The 16,231-nt window shown below is 39.6% G+C and overlaps 1 protein-coding gene across 1 annotated transcript in view; it reads right to left on the bottom strand.

Moving 5' to 3' along the window:
- The window catches only part of PLEKHG1 (pleckstrin homology and RhoGEF domain containing G1), a 241,478-nt gene that overhangs the window by 82,887 nt on the left and 142,360 nt on the right, over positions 1 to 16,231 (bottom strand). The window contains exon 3 of the mRNA XM_032782441.2: positions 12,191 to 12,729. Within this exon, the coding sequence (XP_032638332.1) occupies positions 12,191 to 12,729 (539 nt within the window). The remainder of the gene's footprint in view (positions 1 to 12,190; positions 12,730 to 16,231) is intronic.

Below are 16,231 nucleotides of genomic sequence, written 5' to 3'. Positions count from 1 at the left end.
GCTGCCGCAAGCTCTGGTTCTCCAGTGCCTTCGGAAGGCAGCTCCTCTCTGCCAAGCTGCTGCAGTGGCCCGAGCCCAGCAAAGCCAGTGAGTGGACTCAGGGCTGGGGCCACCTGGGTGGGGTGGGCAGGGGAGGGCTCATGGGCGGAGCCTGTGCACCCTCCAGAGGAGTTCAGGGGGCGGGAAGGGGGGGGGGGAGACCTGGTGTAGGGAGCAGACTCTGAGCATGGCTGGCCCCTGGGGTCTATAAAGGCTCACTGGGATTTGCCCCTCAATGAACTGATGTGCAGGGGTAGGGGTGGGGGGACAATGACAGGGGTAGCCAAATGGACCCTAGACAAAATCCTGTCTAATTCTTGGGACACCTAGTTCATCACTACGATCTTCTTTCTGCCTGTTCCACGTTATTAAATGGATCAGCGTTGATGTCACACTCCTTGTCAGTACTGGCCGAAGCTGGGGAACCTAATGATCTAGCCAGCAGACCAAACTCAGTGATTAATTCTGGTCACATGCCACCTGAGGCATGTTGCACATATGCTAAGACGACTATCAAGTCATAGCTGCAGCCACAGTCTGGTCTTTGGTATCTTTACTCATAGGAGAGTGAGTAGCAGGTAAATTTGGAGATTAGGAATGGAAATCTTGGGGAAAAAACCCACACCTTAAAGCAGTTTACTGAGCTTCCACTGACAGGCTTTGTCAGGTCACCATCCATCAAACTTTCCAGGGACTCATAAGAGAAAAGTACACAAGACAAAAGAAGCCATTTGTCCAGTAATTATGACACTAAATGGAAATATTAAACAGTAAGGCACAGCAATTAGTGTGTCAAATATTCTCTGGTCACTGAACAGATACAATAATCTCTCTCAAAGTTCCTGAAGCTCAAGCTGCAACCCACATTGGGTAGTATCAATAGAAACTATAATCATCACCCTATAGCCTAGAGTTTAAAAAAAAACAAAAACAAAAAAAACCTAACAGATGCATTTAAAAGTACACATTGCATAGTTCTTTAGACAGAAGATTGTTTTTATGCTATATTCTATTACACTTTCCTGCATGCAAATAAAACTATTGTACAGATACTTGTTTTTACAAAAGCACCTTTCATCTAAAAATCTCAAAGTTGTGGACACATCTTATAGATTAATCATCACAATGGGAATTGGTAGGTACTGATTATAACATTTTTATAGAAAGATAAAGCAAGGCACAGAGAAGTTAAGGTACTTGATGAAGTCACACAATGAAGAAGTGGCATGGCCAGTCAGAGAACCCAAAAGTCCCAAATCCTAGACCCCTACTCTGTTCAAAGAGCCTTCCTTTTATGACTAATTGATGGCATGATTGAGCATTACAAATATTTAAAGGCATTCTAAAACACCTTCTGAATCACTTTACATTCTAGAAGAAAAATTACATTTATTTTAAAATATAGACAGGAAGTCTGGTAAGTCTGTTTTCCAAGCAAAAACAAAAAAACAAAAGACTTAAAAAACCAAGTATAAATAAGACAAATACATATGCTGTCTTCACTAGCCATATGGCCAAAAATTTAGCAGGGGATTTAATTACTACTATTTCGGGGTGAGTGACAAGTTACAATTCTGAAGCAGGACAAGCCAAGTGGATGGTTTGTTAGTGAAGGAAAAAAAGTTTATTTTGTCTGCAAAGGGTTTTCTTCTGAAACCACAAAAATGGCAACTCTTCTCACTTCCTCCAAACAAACCCAAAAAATAAATGACAAGACAGCACTCTCAACATACACTATCATGGGTTTGGGTTTTTTTGGTTGTTTGGTTTTTTGTTTTTTTTGCTTTATCATCTCTTCAGATGTAAAGGTCAGAGGTATTCCCCAATTAACAAAGATAACTGTTACTGACAGAATTTATATATAATAATAATTCAAATTTAAAGATCAATAGTCAATTATTTATAATTGTTTCTTCATAAAAAAAACAAAACAAACAAAAAGTCTCAGAAGCTTAACAGAAATGTACATAACACCAAGAGCTACCCATCTGCTACCAGAGAGTATATCAGAGCCAGAGCGCAGAGTTTAGCAGATGTATTGTCTATGGCTTTCTAAATGACAAAGAGGTTCTATGGGTCTCACTAAATGGTAACATAACCCCATGGTCCAACTTCACTTTAGTTACAGAGACAACATTTCACCCTCAAAATCTCGTGAGGATGACAAGCACTCCTAAATTGTGCATTCCACATATAACTACACTTTTCCCCCCTCCCTTCAAAAGAAAAGAAAGCTTTCCAGAACAGAAGTAGATTAACTCTCACCCTTTTATCTACTTTGATTTGCATTTAGAACAGCATTTACTAGGCTGTAAACAGACAGCATGGTTGAGTGATTTATCCATTGCTCCAAATAAAGTGAGCACAATAGCAGTAAGTCTTCTCAGCAATTCGATAGTTCATTGGAGCAGCAGTAGCAGCTATCTTGGCCACTTATCCTCCACTGAAAGCTTTGCAAAGATTAACAGTGGATTTGTAGGCGGCTTATTTATTACTGTAGCAAAATTTACCATTTCATACTGACCAAAAAACAGTAGGTTTTTAGTCAGCTTTAAGTTGTTTATTATTATTATTTATTTGTATTGTGGTATGGCATAGGGTCCAAGTCATGTTTTGGGTAGGCACCGGGCAAACAAAGAGATGGTCCCAGCCCCAACAAGTTTACATTCTAAAATGGGAGACAACAGGTAGACACAACAAACAAGGGGATTATTATTTTTTACATCACAGTTTTCCACCTACTAGAGACATATCGAGCAAGAGATAGGAACAGCTTTTACTGTGAGAAATGAGATAAGGCAATTATCATTTCTAATCGACATTAAAGTATGAGAATCACATTTAGTCAAGGCTTTATGTATTTCGTATGAGGTTAGCCTAGAACCAATCCTATTACGTGCCTTAATTTGCACATGGTATCTCTGTTTTAAGCTCTGCTCTGTTGGTTTAGAAAGATATCCTTTGTTTACAAGATACTTTATTCATACTGTAATAAGCCCCTTCTCTGGGCAAAAATAGCAAGAAAGAACTTTTTGACCAGGGTGCAGGCTGTAGGAGTCAAAAAAGTATACATTAGTTGGCGTAAGGTTTTAATTTTATAGGGTAACTGAGTATATAGAATAATCGAATATCAGGGTTGAGGACCTCAGGAGGTCATCTAGTCCAAACCCCCCTGCTCAAAAGGAGGACAAATCCCTAAATGGCCCATCAAGGATTGAACTCACAACCCTGAGTTTAGCTGACCAGTGCTCAAACCACTGAGCTATCCCTGCTCCTGTACAGGAAACTTTCTTAATCTGAAACAACACACGACAAACATATTGTAATGAACAGTATATCCACACCTGCTTGTTCACGCACTCGGCTCTAGGATATTTAATATGACCTATGTCCAAAAAGCAAAAATACCATGTGCAAAACTGAAAGAGCCCATTAAAACAATAAGATTTTGCCTCAGGAGGCAAAGGTTTGAGTTACATTAGCCGATTCTGGCAGGAAGCAAGAACAACTGTTTACACATGTAACAAGACCAGGTATATTTCTGAACTAGACCCAGATCTTACCTTCCAATAATCTTAAATATGGACTACAATAATATACTTTTAAAAACACCAAAAATAGAAAAACACTGATGATATAAACATTTAAAATACACTCATTTTTAGAAAGAAACAGCAAGCTCCTTAATGGTTATTTTACAGAAACCATTTTCCACAGCAAGGAACACAGATTAGGTTAATACATCAGAACTCTCATTTACATTAGTATAAATCCAAAGAAACTCCACTGACTTCAGGAAGGTTACTCTGAATTTACATTGGGGTAGCAAAAAGAAATTTAACCTCAACTTTCACATATGAATACAATTACTCAAAATTCTCCCTGCCTTTGCAGCCGTTTAACCTCAGGGAAGTCAATGAGACTGCACAGATATGAATGAAAACAAAATCTGACAATTTTTCCTTCATGTCTCTGTGTGCCAGCAGTGAGAAAGTTCACCACAATAAAAAAGACTTGTGTATCTAATACCATCCACAATTAGAAAAATCTCTTCAGTATAATTATTTTAATAGCTATGAACAAGTTGTATTTGCAGGTAATTTAAATTGCTCATCCAAATCTTTTAAAGACTTACAGAGCTATTTCTGGTTAGTACAAAAGGAGAGTGAGCTAATGGAAAACTAATCTGCTTATAACTGCTTTTCAAAGTCTTACCTTTACTTGGAATTTTATCTTACTAAAAGGGGAAAGTGGCACTAAGAAGTAAGATATCTCAGTATGAATTTTATTATTCTGCTTTAAATCTAAACTGAATGGCTTTTCTCTCAGTAGGGGGGGGCAGGCAATGTAAAAGTCTTTAGCTGGCCTCCCGAAGGGGGAAAAGCCTGTTTCTAAAGTGTCACACTGTTCATGGAGAAAATTAAAGTGAAATGCTTGAACACCACACACCTATCACCTGCATTCTCTCTTTTGTGCAGGAGATTTAAAATAAATAAACGAACCCTGTCAGCAATCTTTCTGAGGCTCATATTCCCTTGCCAAACAGTAATGCCTATCCCTGAAGCTGTATATCGCCCTGCAGCTTTACAGGCATCATGTTAGTGCATACCTAGTCTTTTGGCTTTAATGCGTTCAAGAATATACGAATTGTGAGACTGGATGTCAGGTTCACAATAGCAGCCCCTCCCATACTGGGTGATCTCAAAACACTAAGAAGAACGTTATCAGTTATAATTATTACTATTTGCTGATTACAGCACTGTCACAAAGCACAATGGATTTACACCTGTCTTCGGGGGGCCTAGTAAAGACTTAGCATCTCAGCTATCTTTTCAACTATGTTCAAGTAACTTTCCACTGTGCAGCCTCTGGAATGCTCTTGTCTAGGAAGCATTGCTTAGAAAAGGGCATTTGCTATAAGACAACCTATTTCTTTTTTGACGGGTAGCAGAGTTTGTATTCTTAAATGGAAAAAACCTTCCAGTTATTCCTGTTTTTAACATAATTTCCACACACAATTGCATATAGGAAACATCAGGCACCATACTTAGGAGTGAAAATGGTAGTTGCAGAGGGAAAGACAACGGGAACAGAAGACGACTATGTCTTTAAATGTGCATAAATGTAGCAACATATATTCTATTAAGAGTAATGTAGTTTTCATACTCTAGACGTGCAGAGCTTCCATTTAGTATAGACCGGGCTAGTAGCACTGGTATTGTTAAGGTTACCTGAAACTTCCCATTATGACACCCTGTTTTCAACTGCTCATAAAATTTTGCCAAAGTTTAATAATTTGGGCAGAAATGTTAAATCCTAGGCATCTGCCTCAGGCTGAATTGTTCTGAAAGTTTTCAGCCAAAATAGTTTAGCCATATACGAGAAAAGTTCTAGTGAAATATACATTGTTTTGCCCACATTAAATTCTGACAAACTTTTCTTTCAATAGCTCTAGTTCTCCCCTGCTTTGGAGCAGGGACTTGAAATTTAGCAGGACCCTTTGCATTGGGGATGTGCCTTTTCCCATCCCAAATCTGGCCAAGTTAAAAGCCTTTGAAAAACTGCAGTTGCATGTACTCAGTATAAATGTCTTAGATTTTACCAGCAAAAGGGTGATTGAGTCAGGGAGTCTAGAAGAGTAAGACTAGGACTTGGTGGTACCTGGATGAAAATCCTGAGGAGTGGAGACTGGCTAGGTAAGAAATGTAGGACTGGAAGGGACCTCAATAGGTCATGTAGTCCAGTCCCCTGCACTGAGGCAGGACTAAGTATTATCTAGACAATCCCTGACAGGTATTTGTCTAGCCTGTTCCTAAAAACCTCCAGTGATGGAGATTCCACAACTTCCCTAGGCAATTTGTTCCAGTGCTTATCTTACACTTAGGAAGTTTTACCTAATGTCTAGCCTAAACCTTTCTTGCTGCAATTTAAAGGTCAATCCTTCTTGTCTGGTTCTCATTGGTTAAAGAGAACAATTTATCACCCTCCTCTCTACAACAATATTTTATGTACTTGAAGACTATCATCATGTCCCTCCTCAGGTCTTCTCCAGATTAAACAAACCCAGTTTTTTTCCATCTTCCATCATAGATCATGTTTTCTAAACCTTTAATCATTTTTGTTGCTCTCCTCTGGACTTTCTCCAGTTTGTCCACATCTTTCCCTGAAGTGTGGTGCCCAGAACTGAACACAATACTTCAGATGAGGACTTATCAGTGCTGAGTAGAATGGAAGAATTACTTCTTGTGTCTTACAACTCCTGCTAATACATCCCAGAAATACATTAGCTTTTCTTGCAGCAATATTACATTGTTAACTGATATTGAATTTATGATTCACAATAACCCAGATCCTTTTCTGCAGTACTTCTTCCTAGGCAGTGTGTGCACATTTTGTATTTCTGCAATTGATTGTTCCTTCTTAAGTGTAATACTTTGCATTTGTCATTATTCAATTTCATCCTATTTATTTCAGGCCATTTCTCTGTTTTGTCAAGATCATTTTGAATTCTAATCCTGTCCTCCAAAGCGCTTGCAACCCCGCCCAGCATAGTATCATCCACAAACTTTACAAGTATACTCTATGCCATTATCTAAATCATTTATGAAGACACTGAACAGACCTGGGCCCAGAACAAATCCTTGCAGGACCCCACTCGATACGCCCTGCCCGCTTGACTGTGAAACATTGATAACTACTCTCTGAGTACACTTTTGCAACCAATTGTGCAGCCACCTTGCAGTACATTCCATGCAGGCTATATATTTCTTTAGTTTATTCATAAGGTCATGTGACAGTATCAAAAGCCTTACTGAAGTCAAGATGTATCACATCTACCATTTCCTCCCTATCCACAAGGCTTATTACTAGGGCTGTCAATCACAGTTAACTCAACTCACAAAAATTTATCGCAATTAAAAAAGTTAATCTGTGAAACCCACTGAAAAAGTGTCATGTCCCCCTTTAGAGCTGGTCCATGTAGAGCAGTGGTCTCCAAAGTGGGGTGCACAAGAGGACCCTTGGGGTGCACAGCAGGAGGAGCGCTTTTTTTTTTTTGCGCTTCAGCAGTTCGGGCAGAAGTCTGAGCGGCTTTTTTTTTTCCTCCCTTCGGCAAAAATGGCAGAGCCAACATGGCAGGGTGTGCGTGCTCAAAAGTTTTCTACTGAAAGGGGTGCGCAATCAAAAAAGTTTGGAGACCACTGATGTAGAAGAGGGTAACCTACTATTGCTACCAGTTACCCTGTTAGCTCAAGCGGCAGAGGTCCATGCTGTGGATCTGAAGTTCCAACCCCGCTGATGACTCATGTTGATGGCAATTATGATGCCACATGATGGAATTTCTGTTTTTTCAGTTTACTAGAAAATTGGTCACAAAAAATCACGTTAAAAGGTTATTAATGTTGCAAAGTCAGACAGTCAAATGCTAGGAAATGCCAAAATTAAGGTTGTCTGTAGCCTTAATTTGTCCATCTTGCGCAACGCATTACAATACAGTATTTAATTTCACACAGTATAAAATATTTTTTCCACTGGACCCACAGTATTTAATTACATGCAATATATAATACTATGTTTTCCACTGGACCCTTGTCTTATTCAATGCACAGATTGGATTTGCTGGGGATTAATTAGGATTGTGCAGTGAAGGAGACAGTTGCATGTAGAATCCTTGCTTCAGTTGTTGCAGCAATTACTGTATCATAATGCATATGCACAAGGGTATCAAATTTAGGCTGCACAGGCCACTTCAATTCTGCCATTTGCTAACTCTTTAGTGCTTGAGTTTGCAACCTTAATAATGGGTTTTTTTAACATAGTTTTATGTGCGGGTGTGCGTAATAAGAAGGTCGTACTGCACCTAGCATGATGACATCTAGCTACTATCACAATATAAATTGTTATCAATAATAGTCATTAGTAGCCACTTGTAGAGTAACAACAAAACCATCAAATTTTTCAGTTTTCCAAATATTTTATAGCACTAGTTAACCATTGTGAATGAATTTTTATTTGTCTTATGTATTTTTTTTTAACTGAATCAAGTTTTGAGAAATTACTTTTAAGAGGAGAAAACATTCTTGCTTTTCTGCTTCCCTGTGTTGTAGGGACTCACTGGAGACCTATGTTGCAGACACTGAATCCCTGCTGTGGACCACTGTGCCTGCTATCGAAGTGCGGCAAGGAGAAAGGCCAGCTATCTGGTTTGGTATCACTAGTTTCCCAAAATAGGCATCAAGCTCTACTAACTCAAAATTATAATGACCCCACAAGTGTCACCTGATTAAACATACCCAAAAGCAGAAAAAAGCTTGTTCTAACCCAATTGCTATGTGTGTCCTCTGTATATCCATGCCTAAGAATCACAAAGTCATTCCTCAAAACAATAATTAAACTACATTTCTAGATAACATAAAAAATTGTTCCCCTGAGTAGACTTTGTTTTTAAAAAGCGTTCCCTAGGGCAAGAGGATCATGTAGTGAAAACCCTGTGCTAACACCTGTCATTCATTTTTTAACTGTCTAAATACTTCTGCATAAAAATTTACAAGAAAGCAGGGGAACCTCAGCAGGCCTCCAATATCAATTAAAAATCACAACAGCCATTTGCTATGAAACATCTTTTTGCCTCTGTCCAACAGTTTGGTGCTGTTAGCATCGAGACCACCCTGCTTTTCGAAGAGTAAAGCAATGCTGACAAAATTTCACATTTAAATAATTGACAACTCCCCCACCAGCAAAGTGGAAATTTTACTTTTCTCACCCACCCCATCATCTCTCCAATTTGAACATGCCAACTGCAACTTTCTTAAATGCTCTAAAAAATAATAGGGGCAGAGAGGGATACTGCCTGAGATATTACACTGGTCAGTCTTATCCCATGTCTAGCCATCACTATGTTCTTATGTGGAACTTCAGTCATTTTTATAGCTCTAAGCTGGTCTTAGTTTGCAGCCCAGAGTCAATCTTTTGAGATGTAACCCACCAATATTTTTACGTATTTCTTCGCAGGAACAGAATCACAGCTACATTAGGGATGGTTATCTATTAGAAAGATCCTCAAACAAACATATTTCACTGGCAAAGCATACTTAGTTTCACATTACAGATTCATACAGTGCAGTCACATCCTTCTTACTTGGGAAGAGATTTCTTTGCTATGATAGGACCCTATCCTTCACAGCTAAACTAGAAATTCTCTTGCCTAGTATTTTGACTTTCAATTAATCTGCCAAAACCTCACAAAGCTGTGAAGACTTCTTTTAATTAGATGTTCTAAATGCTTTAATAGTTTCACAAATGCTCTCCTGAAGAGCAAGTTACAGCACTTTCATAATTTCAAGATGATTTGTCTCATTTATTCAGCATTTGGTGATACTCAAGCTGTTTCTAGCAGGGATTTATTGCCTATTCTAAATTTAATTGGATAACTTATTTCAAGATTATCTGTATTTTAGATTTCAGTAGTGTTGTATAATTTATTGTATGTGTCTCTATAAATGTGGGCAGAGAGGAATGGGGGGGTAAAAGCAGGCCATGGATCAATCCTGTGTGTACTGAATAATGACTGTAATAGGATGACTTGTCTTAACATTGTAATACAATCTTGCTTTAAACCCTTACAAAAATGAAATCTGAACAACTGACTTTAGCATAATCCCATCAGTCATAGAATACACTGTAATTCTGCAGGAAAAGACTTGTGAGCCTTTTAAAAAAAAAAAAAAAAAAAAAAAGAGACATGCATTGATATTATCAAAGCCCCAGTAATCATTTTCCCCCTTCACTCTTCTAAATCATTTTGCTTTCTGTCAGTAACAGACTACTTTTTCTTTTCGAGATTAGTGATGCATTTAACACATATATAACTGCCTAAAGCTACATACTATAAAGTTACCAGACTAGATATTCACCTCCTGTGAAATCATCTTGTTGTTGTAGTAAACCTATACACACAGGGCAGGAGGTCAAAGAAACTTAGGAGTCATTTTAATAAGCAGGTAAGGTGCGCAGGTACAATGGTGATGGGCATGGTATAAGAACCTACACAGAATTACATACAGAGCCCTAAAAGGCAGGCCACTGTGATCCTTTCCCTGTAGCTGGAAAGTGACAGTGGAGCCTTTTTTTTTTTTTTTTGAATTGATGGTGTGTGTCATGGTACAATTTCCCACTCTGAACCTTAGCGTCCAAGAGATGGGGTACCAGCATGAATTCCTCTAAGCTTGATTACCAGCTTAGAACCTGTAGCGCTGACCAACCAGGAATTTCAGTGCCTGGTACACTCTGGTCCCCCAAAACCTGCCTGAGGAACCCCAAGACCCAGACCCTCGGATCTTAACACAAGGAAAGAAAACCCTTCCCACCGTTGCCTCTCCAAGGCTTCCCCTCCCTGGGTTACCCTGGAAGATCACTGTGATTCAAACTCCTTGAAACACAAAACAGAGAGGAAAATTCACCTCTCTCTCTCTCAGGGAGAGTCTGGGGAGGGGAAAAGAAAAGGAGAGAGGAAGTAATCCTGACAGAGAGAGAAATTAGCCTCTCTCCCCCCTTCCTCCCTTTCTCCCACCAGTTCCCTGGTGAATCCAGACCCAGTCCTCTGGGGTCTCACCAGAATAAAAAACAATCAGGTTCTTACACAAGAAACTTTTAATTAAAGAGAGAAAAACAGTAAAAATTATCTTTGTAAATTAAAATGGAATAGGTACAGAGTCTTCAGCTATAGACACTGGAATACCCTCCAGCCTAAGTATACAATACAAATTAAAATCCTTTCAGCAAAAATACAAATCTGAACATCCTCCCAGCCAATACACATTTAAACTCCTTCCAGCCAAATGCACATTTGCAAATAAAGAAAACAAACATAAGCCTAACTCGCTTTATCTATCTAGTACTTACTATTTTGAACTTATAAGAGCCTGTATCAGGGAGATTGGAGAGAAACCTGGTTGCACGTCTGGTCCCTCTGAGCCCCCAGAGTGAACCACCACCAAATTCTAACAGCACACACAGAAACTTCCCTCCCTCAAAATTTGAAAATATCCTGTCTCCTGATTGGTCCTCTGGTCAGGTGACAGCCAGGCTTACTGAACTTGTTAACCCCTTACAGTCAAAGAGCTATAAAGTACTTCTGTGCTATTAACTCCTACTATCTGTTTATGACAGTGTGACATTCACCCTTAAGCTCCTTTATAGAATAGATAGCTGAAACAATAAGGGTCCCTGCCCAAAATATGGGCCACAGGCTGGAGGAGAAGCTGAGCCATACGGGCCAAGGGGCTTCCAAGGAGTCTGATACAAAAAAGCAGAGGGGAGGGATTGATTGTCAACAATTGCACATTTGTTTGTGCGCACACAAAATAGAAAAGCCACAGAAACAGACAGGGAAAGCAGCAAAAAGCCAAGGACAGCCAGAGAAAGATTTGTAACGTGATCCTGAGAAAAAGCTGAGAGCGCTTTTGTGTAAAATGTTGGCTGGAAAGAGGCTTGGAACTGTGAGCAAAGATGCTGCTTCCTGTTGTCTGATTATTACTATGCTCAGGGAAACAGGACTTTGTGTACATTCTTTGTAAATAAACAGGGTAGCATCAAAGAACTACAGGACTCCACCACCAATTTTTCTTCCTAATGGAAAAAATGCATAAGACCCTGAATATATTGGCTAATCACTTGGATTACAAGGGGTAAATATTAAATACAAAGGTTTTGTTGTTTTTATTACTAGTTAATTAAAACGAGCATTAATTTAGGTTAATTTACGTTAAGCTACAAATGCTAGCAGTAATTATGATGTTGTATGTGTTCATTTATAAAGAAGAGCTCTGTACAAGCTCAAAAACTCGTTTCTCTCACCAAGAGAAGCTGGTCCAATAAAAGATATTACCTTGTCCCCACCCCTCATTCCCTGTTGTGTCTCTAATACCTTGGGACCAACACAGCCACAACAACATGGCATACATTTATAAAAACATTGAAGTAAGTTTATATGCGGCTCCTGCCAAGTTGGGAGAGCTGCCTGCCCTACTGCAAAGTTTAAGTGCCCTGGTTATAAGATCATATATTTTATGGATCCTTCTCTTGTGCATCTCCCCTGTAGAATGCTCATGTGATACGATTTATCAAATTAAGCAGTTCTAACCAAGCCTCCTACCTTTACAATGCTCTTTAAATCCTGCACGTACGTCCTTTCAGTCTCCAGAATTTCTTGGACAACTCTGTCAACATAGAGCAGCTTTGGACTCGTGGGCTCTGTGACCAAGGACATAGCACAGTTTTTGTTCGTTCCCTTAGATTCAGCTTTCCTTGGCATATTTGGCCTTTTTTCAAGGCTTTCCTTGGTGTTCTGTTGCTCTGTGGGGTTACATCTTTGTAGCTCATTGCTGGAAAATCGCCTGGCTGGAATTAGCTCTAGTTTTATGGCCCCTGCTTCCTTATCCTGGTTAAACAAACCCAAATGGCTGTTTGAAACTAAGGTCATTCTGCTGCCAAAGGAGCAGTGGCTGTCCCTGGAGGAGACAGAGGAGGATGTGGAACTAAAGCTGACAGGACGGTCGCTGTCTGACAGTTCCATGGTATTTATTCCACAGTAGCGGAAAGGTCTGTTCCCCCTGCACAAGTCTTCCTTTGTTGTCCTGGGGCCAGGACCCTCTGTCACAGCAGGTAGGACATCAAGAGCCAAATGGTAGTCATCTGAAAAATAAGTAAATGTTTTTACTGTTACAGTATCTCATGATACAAATTAGCCAACAGACATCTGAAACCATATACACACAAAACAAATGCAAAATCTGTTGTTCCACAGATAACTGAAACAAAAGGCTTTGGAAGGTTCATTGGTGGTCACTGTGATACAATCTAATACCTTTCACCACTAGGTCAATGTGGCCAATCATTATAGCCATCTAACACTGGTTTGGTGGCCCGTAAGAAAACAATTTAGTGGTCAAATTAGGGAAGAAAATGCAGTTTCCACAAAATCAAAATTTCCCATAGGAAAAATCTTGTTTTCATGAAAATTGAATTTTCCATTAGGAAATTTTAAATGAAATATTTCAGTTTAGGTCAGTTTGACTCAGATCAGAATATTTTGTTTTGTTGATCTGACCCCAAACTTTTAATTTGTAATCACGTCAGTAAAACATTAAACTGCTTTTGCCTATCAGTGCATTGGGAGTTGTAGTTCAGGCCTCCATTCTTTCCCATGGGCTGAGATCCCTGGAGGACTACATCACTGATAATGCAATACAAAAATTCCCTCTGGCCTAGCTCTGCATGGTGCATCATAACAGAGAGCCAGACTGGCCAGGGAGCCTCACCCACAAAAGAGAATGGGAGCATCGGGGTCTCAAACTACAAATTCCCATGAGGAAATGCACTGAGAAGAAAATGCAGTGTAACATAGAAGTGGCTCAAAATTAAGTTTTCATGTCATTTCAACAAATCAAAACAAATTTTTGGAATGTTTAATATTGGGTGGGAATGTTTAATTGTTTTGATCAAAAATGTTGAAACAATTTCTGAATCAATTTTTTTTAGAATTTCCGTTTCAGGAAAGTTTTTGAAACTTCACATTTTCATCCCAATTTTGAATGAAAACAAATGCTGAAATGTCCAAACTTCCCATGGGATGGACATGCTGAATTACACTCCACCCTAGACTTAATTCAATGGGCAGCTGTTCACAGTTGAGAAACCAAGCTTCTGTCTCAGTAGAGAAGCCAAGAAGTGAATGAGCTTGTGAACTCAACCTTCCTACTCTTGTAGCTGGCCCCTCCAGGTCAGAATTGGGGCACGCTGGAGGTATGGGCAACTTGCACTGCTGTAACGTATGCTGCACCTGGTCTGTGGATAGCCAGAACCTCATTCTCCAGAGAATGCCAGACTGGCAACTTTTGCAAAACAAGCACCAAACTCTTAAAAATACATACATAAACATGGGTTGCTCTGACTTGTCTACAATATATTCTGTCCTCTGATACATACGTGTACATCAACACTGAGGGGTACTGCCAAGTGTATATCAGATGACACAATTTGGCCATTAGAAACTTAGAGGCTTGATTATCCTCTCATCAACACTAGCTTAACACCATGCCCTGTTTTATGCTTGTAAGGAAGAGAAGGACCAGATCTTAAAACTATGCTACTTTCCACCTTTCCCTGTCTTCCTCTTGCATGTAACATTTTCTTGAATAAGCTCTGATAGCGAGCGCAAACTCCAAAAGGAACAATATAAAGGAAATATTTCTTGCAGCAAAATATTTAAACTGAAGTTTATTTTTCCCAAGTGGGCAGCAAAAATGTTCACATCCTTATTGATTTTGATAAGAAAAAAAAAGTGTGCATTTTTGTTACCAGTGTGCAATCATCTTACAAGTTAAGTTAGAAATTAGAGGCTAGCAGTGCAGAGTTAAAGGCTCTTGAAAACTGCACAGGATAAATAAGGTAACGGGGATACCCTTACACTAACTTATCACAAAATAGATGACTAAAGTACATGACAAAGAACATGTGATTAGTTGCATTTGGTTGAAACATAAAAGGTTCCTGTTTCATTCAATTACTTCCTACTCTGTCTTCCTGTTTTGCTGATATGTTGTCTGGTTTTCAGATAACATGAAGGTATTACTAAGTAATGTTTGTTCCACAAATATTTGTGCCATTCATTAATATAAAAAAACCCAACAATTTGGGTCAGTAAAATTGAAGTTGTAAGAAATGTTAATAGAAGTTTTTCAAATAAATATATTTACCGACACAAGGTATAAGTAAAATTTAACATGGCCCTTTAAACCTTCCATAATGTTCTCTTTGATTGCTTTACAACAATTTAATGGCCTATAAAACAAGAAGGATTAGTTGCAGTAGTTAAAATGCACTTCCTCTTAAAAGGCTACAGAAGCATGACCTTGGCAAACACAACAGAGCTCAGGGCACCTGAAAGCAGGAGTTACCTGTACACAGAACGCATTTGACCAAGGATCGTCCATTTTCACAAAAGTCATTAAAGGTAAACATGCAGCACTATGTAAAAGTATGCAACTGAATGGTACACAGAGTACACCAGGCAAACCATTTACCCCCTTAAAGATCTTGTTCTGTTTTATCCTTCTTCCTGCTTCCCCGAAACTAGTTTTTTCTTTAATTAAAATTCTTAGTTCTTTTACAGCCATGTGTAACTCTGCAGTTTGGCTTCACAGCGGTTTATGAGAAACTTTTTTTTTTTTCTCTTCTCAAATCAATAGGTAAGTGATCCTACAGATTTACTTCATGCTGAACTCATAAAAAACAACGGTTCTGCACGATCTCAATGCAAGAACTACAAGTCACCCCACATTGTTTAAAATGGGTTCAGGTTCTACAAAAAGTTTGTGAATCTCAGCAAAATTGTATGACATGCTTGGAGTTCTGAGCTTAACACAAAACCAGAAAGCAGATTTGTTTCCGTGTTTTTGTGTTATATTACAAACGTTTTGCACAGCTGCAATTGCTTTTAGGTTTTGCTTAGTATAAGCCTAGAGACTAGCCCTAATAAAAACTGGATCTGAATGCCACTGAACTTCTGTTCTACCTATAGGTTCTTCTAACAGCCTCCATCACCATCATATCTGAGGTTTTCCCAAGTTATCCCCACAAAACCCTTATGAGGTGGGCAGGGGCGGCTCCAGGTCCCAGCATGCCAAGCGCGTGCTTGGGGCGGCATGCTGCGAGGGGCACTCTGCTGGTCGTGCAGCAGACAGGCAGCCTTTGACAGCATGCCTGCTGAGGATCCGCTGGTCCCACGGCTCCAGTGGACCTCCCGCAGGCGTGCCTGCGGATGGTCCGCTGATTCCATGGCTTCGGGAGGTCCACCGGTGCCGTGGGACCAGCAACTGGCAAAGCGCCTCCCGCAGCATGCCACCGTGCTTGGGGCGGCAAAATGTTTAGAGCCGCCCCTGGAGGTGGGAAAGTATTATCCCCATTTTATTGATGGGGAAATAAGGAACAGATAGATTAACGTATTTGCCCAAGGGCACACGAGCAATCTATTGGAAAAATCCAAGAACTGAATGCACTCCAGAAGCCTAACTACAAGCCCATTCTTCCTCCCTTGGTGAAGTTCAGATTTTTGCTTTTGTTGTTTGGGTCCATCTCCATTGCCTTACAGATATCATAGAATATCAGGGTTGAAAGGGACCTCAGGAGGTCATCT

The sequence above is a fragment of the Chelonoidis abingdonii genome, chromosome 3 (assembly GCF_003597395.2).
Source record: "Chelonoidis abingdonii isolate Lonesome George chromosome 3, CheloAbing_2.0, whole genome shotgun sequence".
NCBI classification, from domain to species: domain Eukaryota; kingdom Metazoa; phylum Chordata; order Testudines; family Testudinidae; genus Chelonoidis; species Chelonoidis abingdonii.
This window is presented reverse-complemented; position numbering and strand designations above follow the sequence as displayed.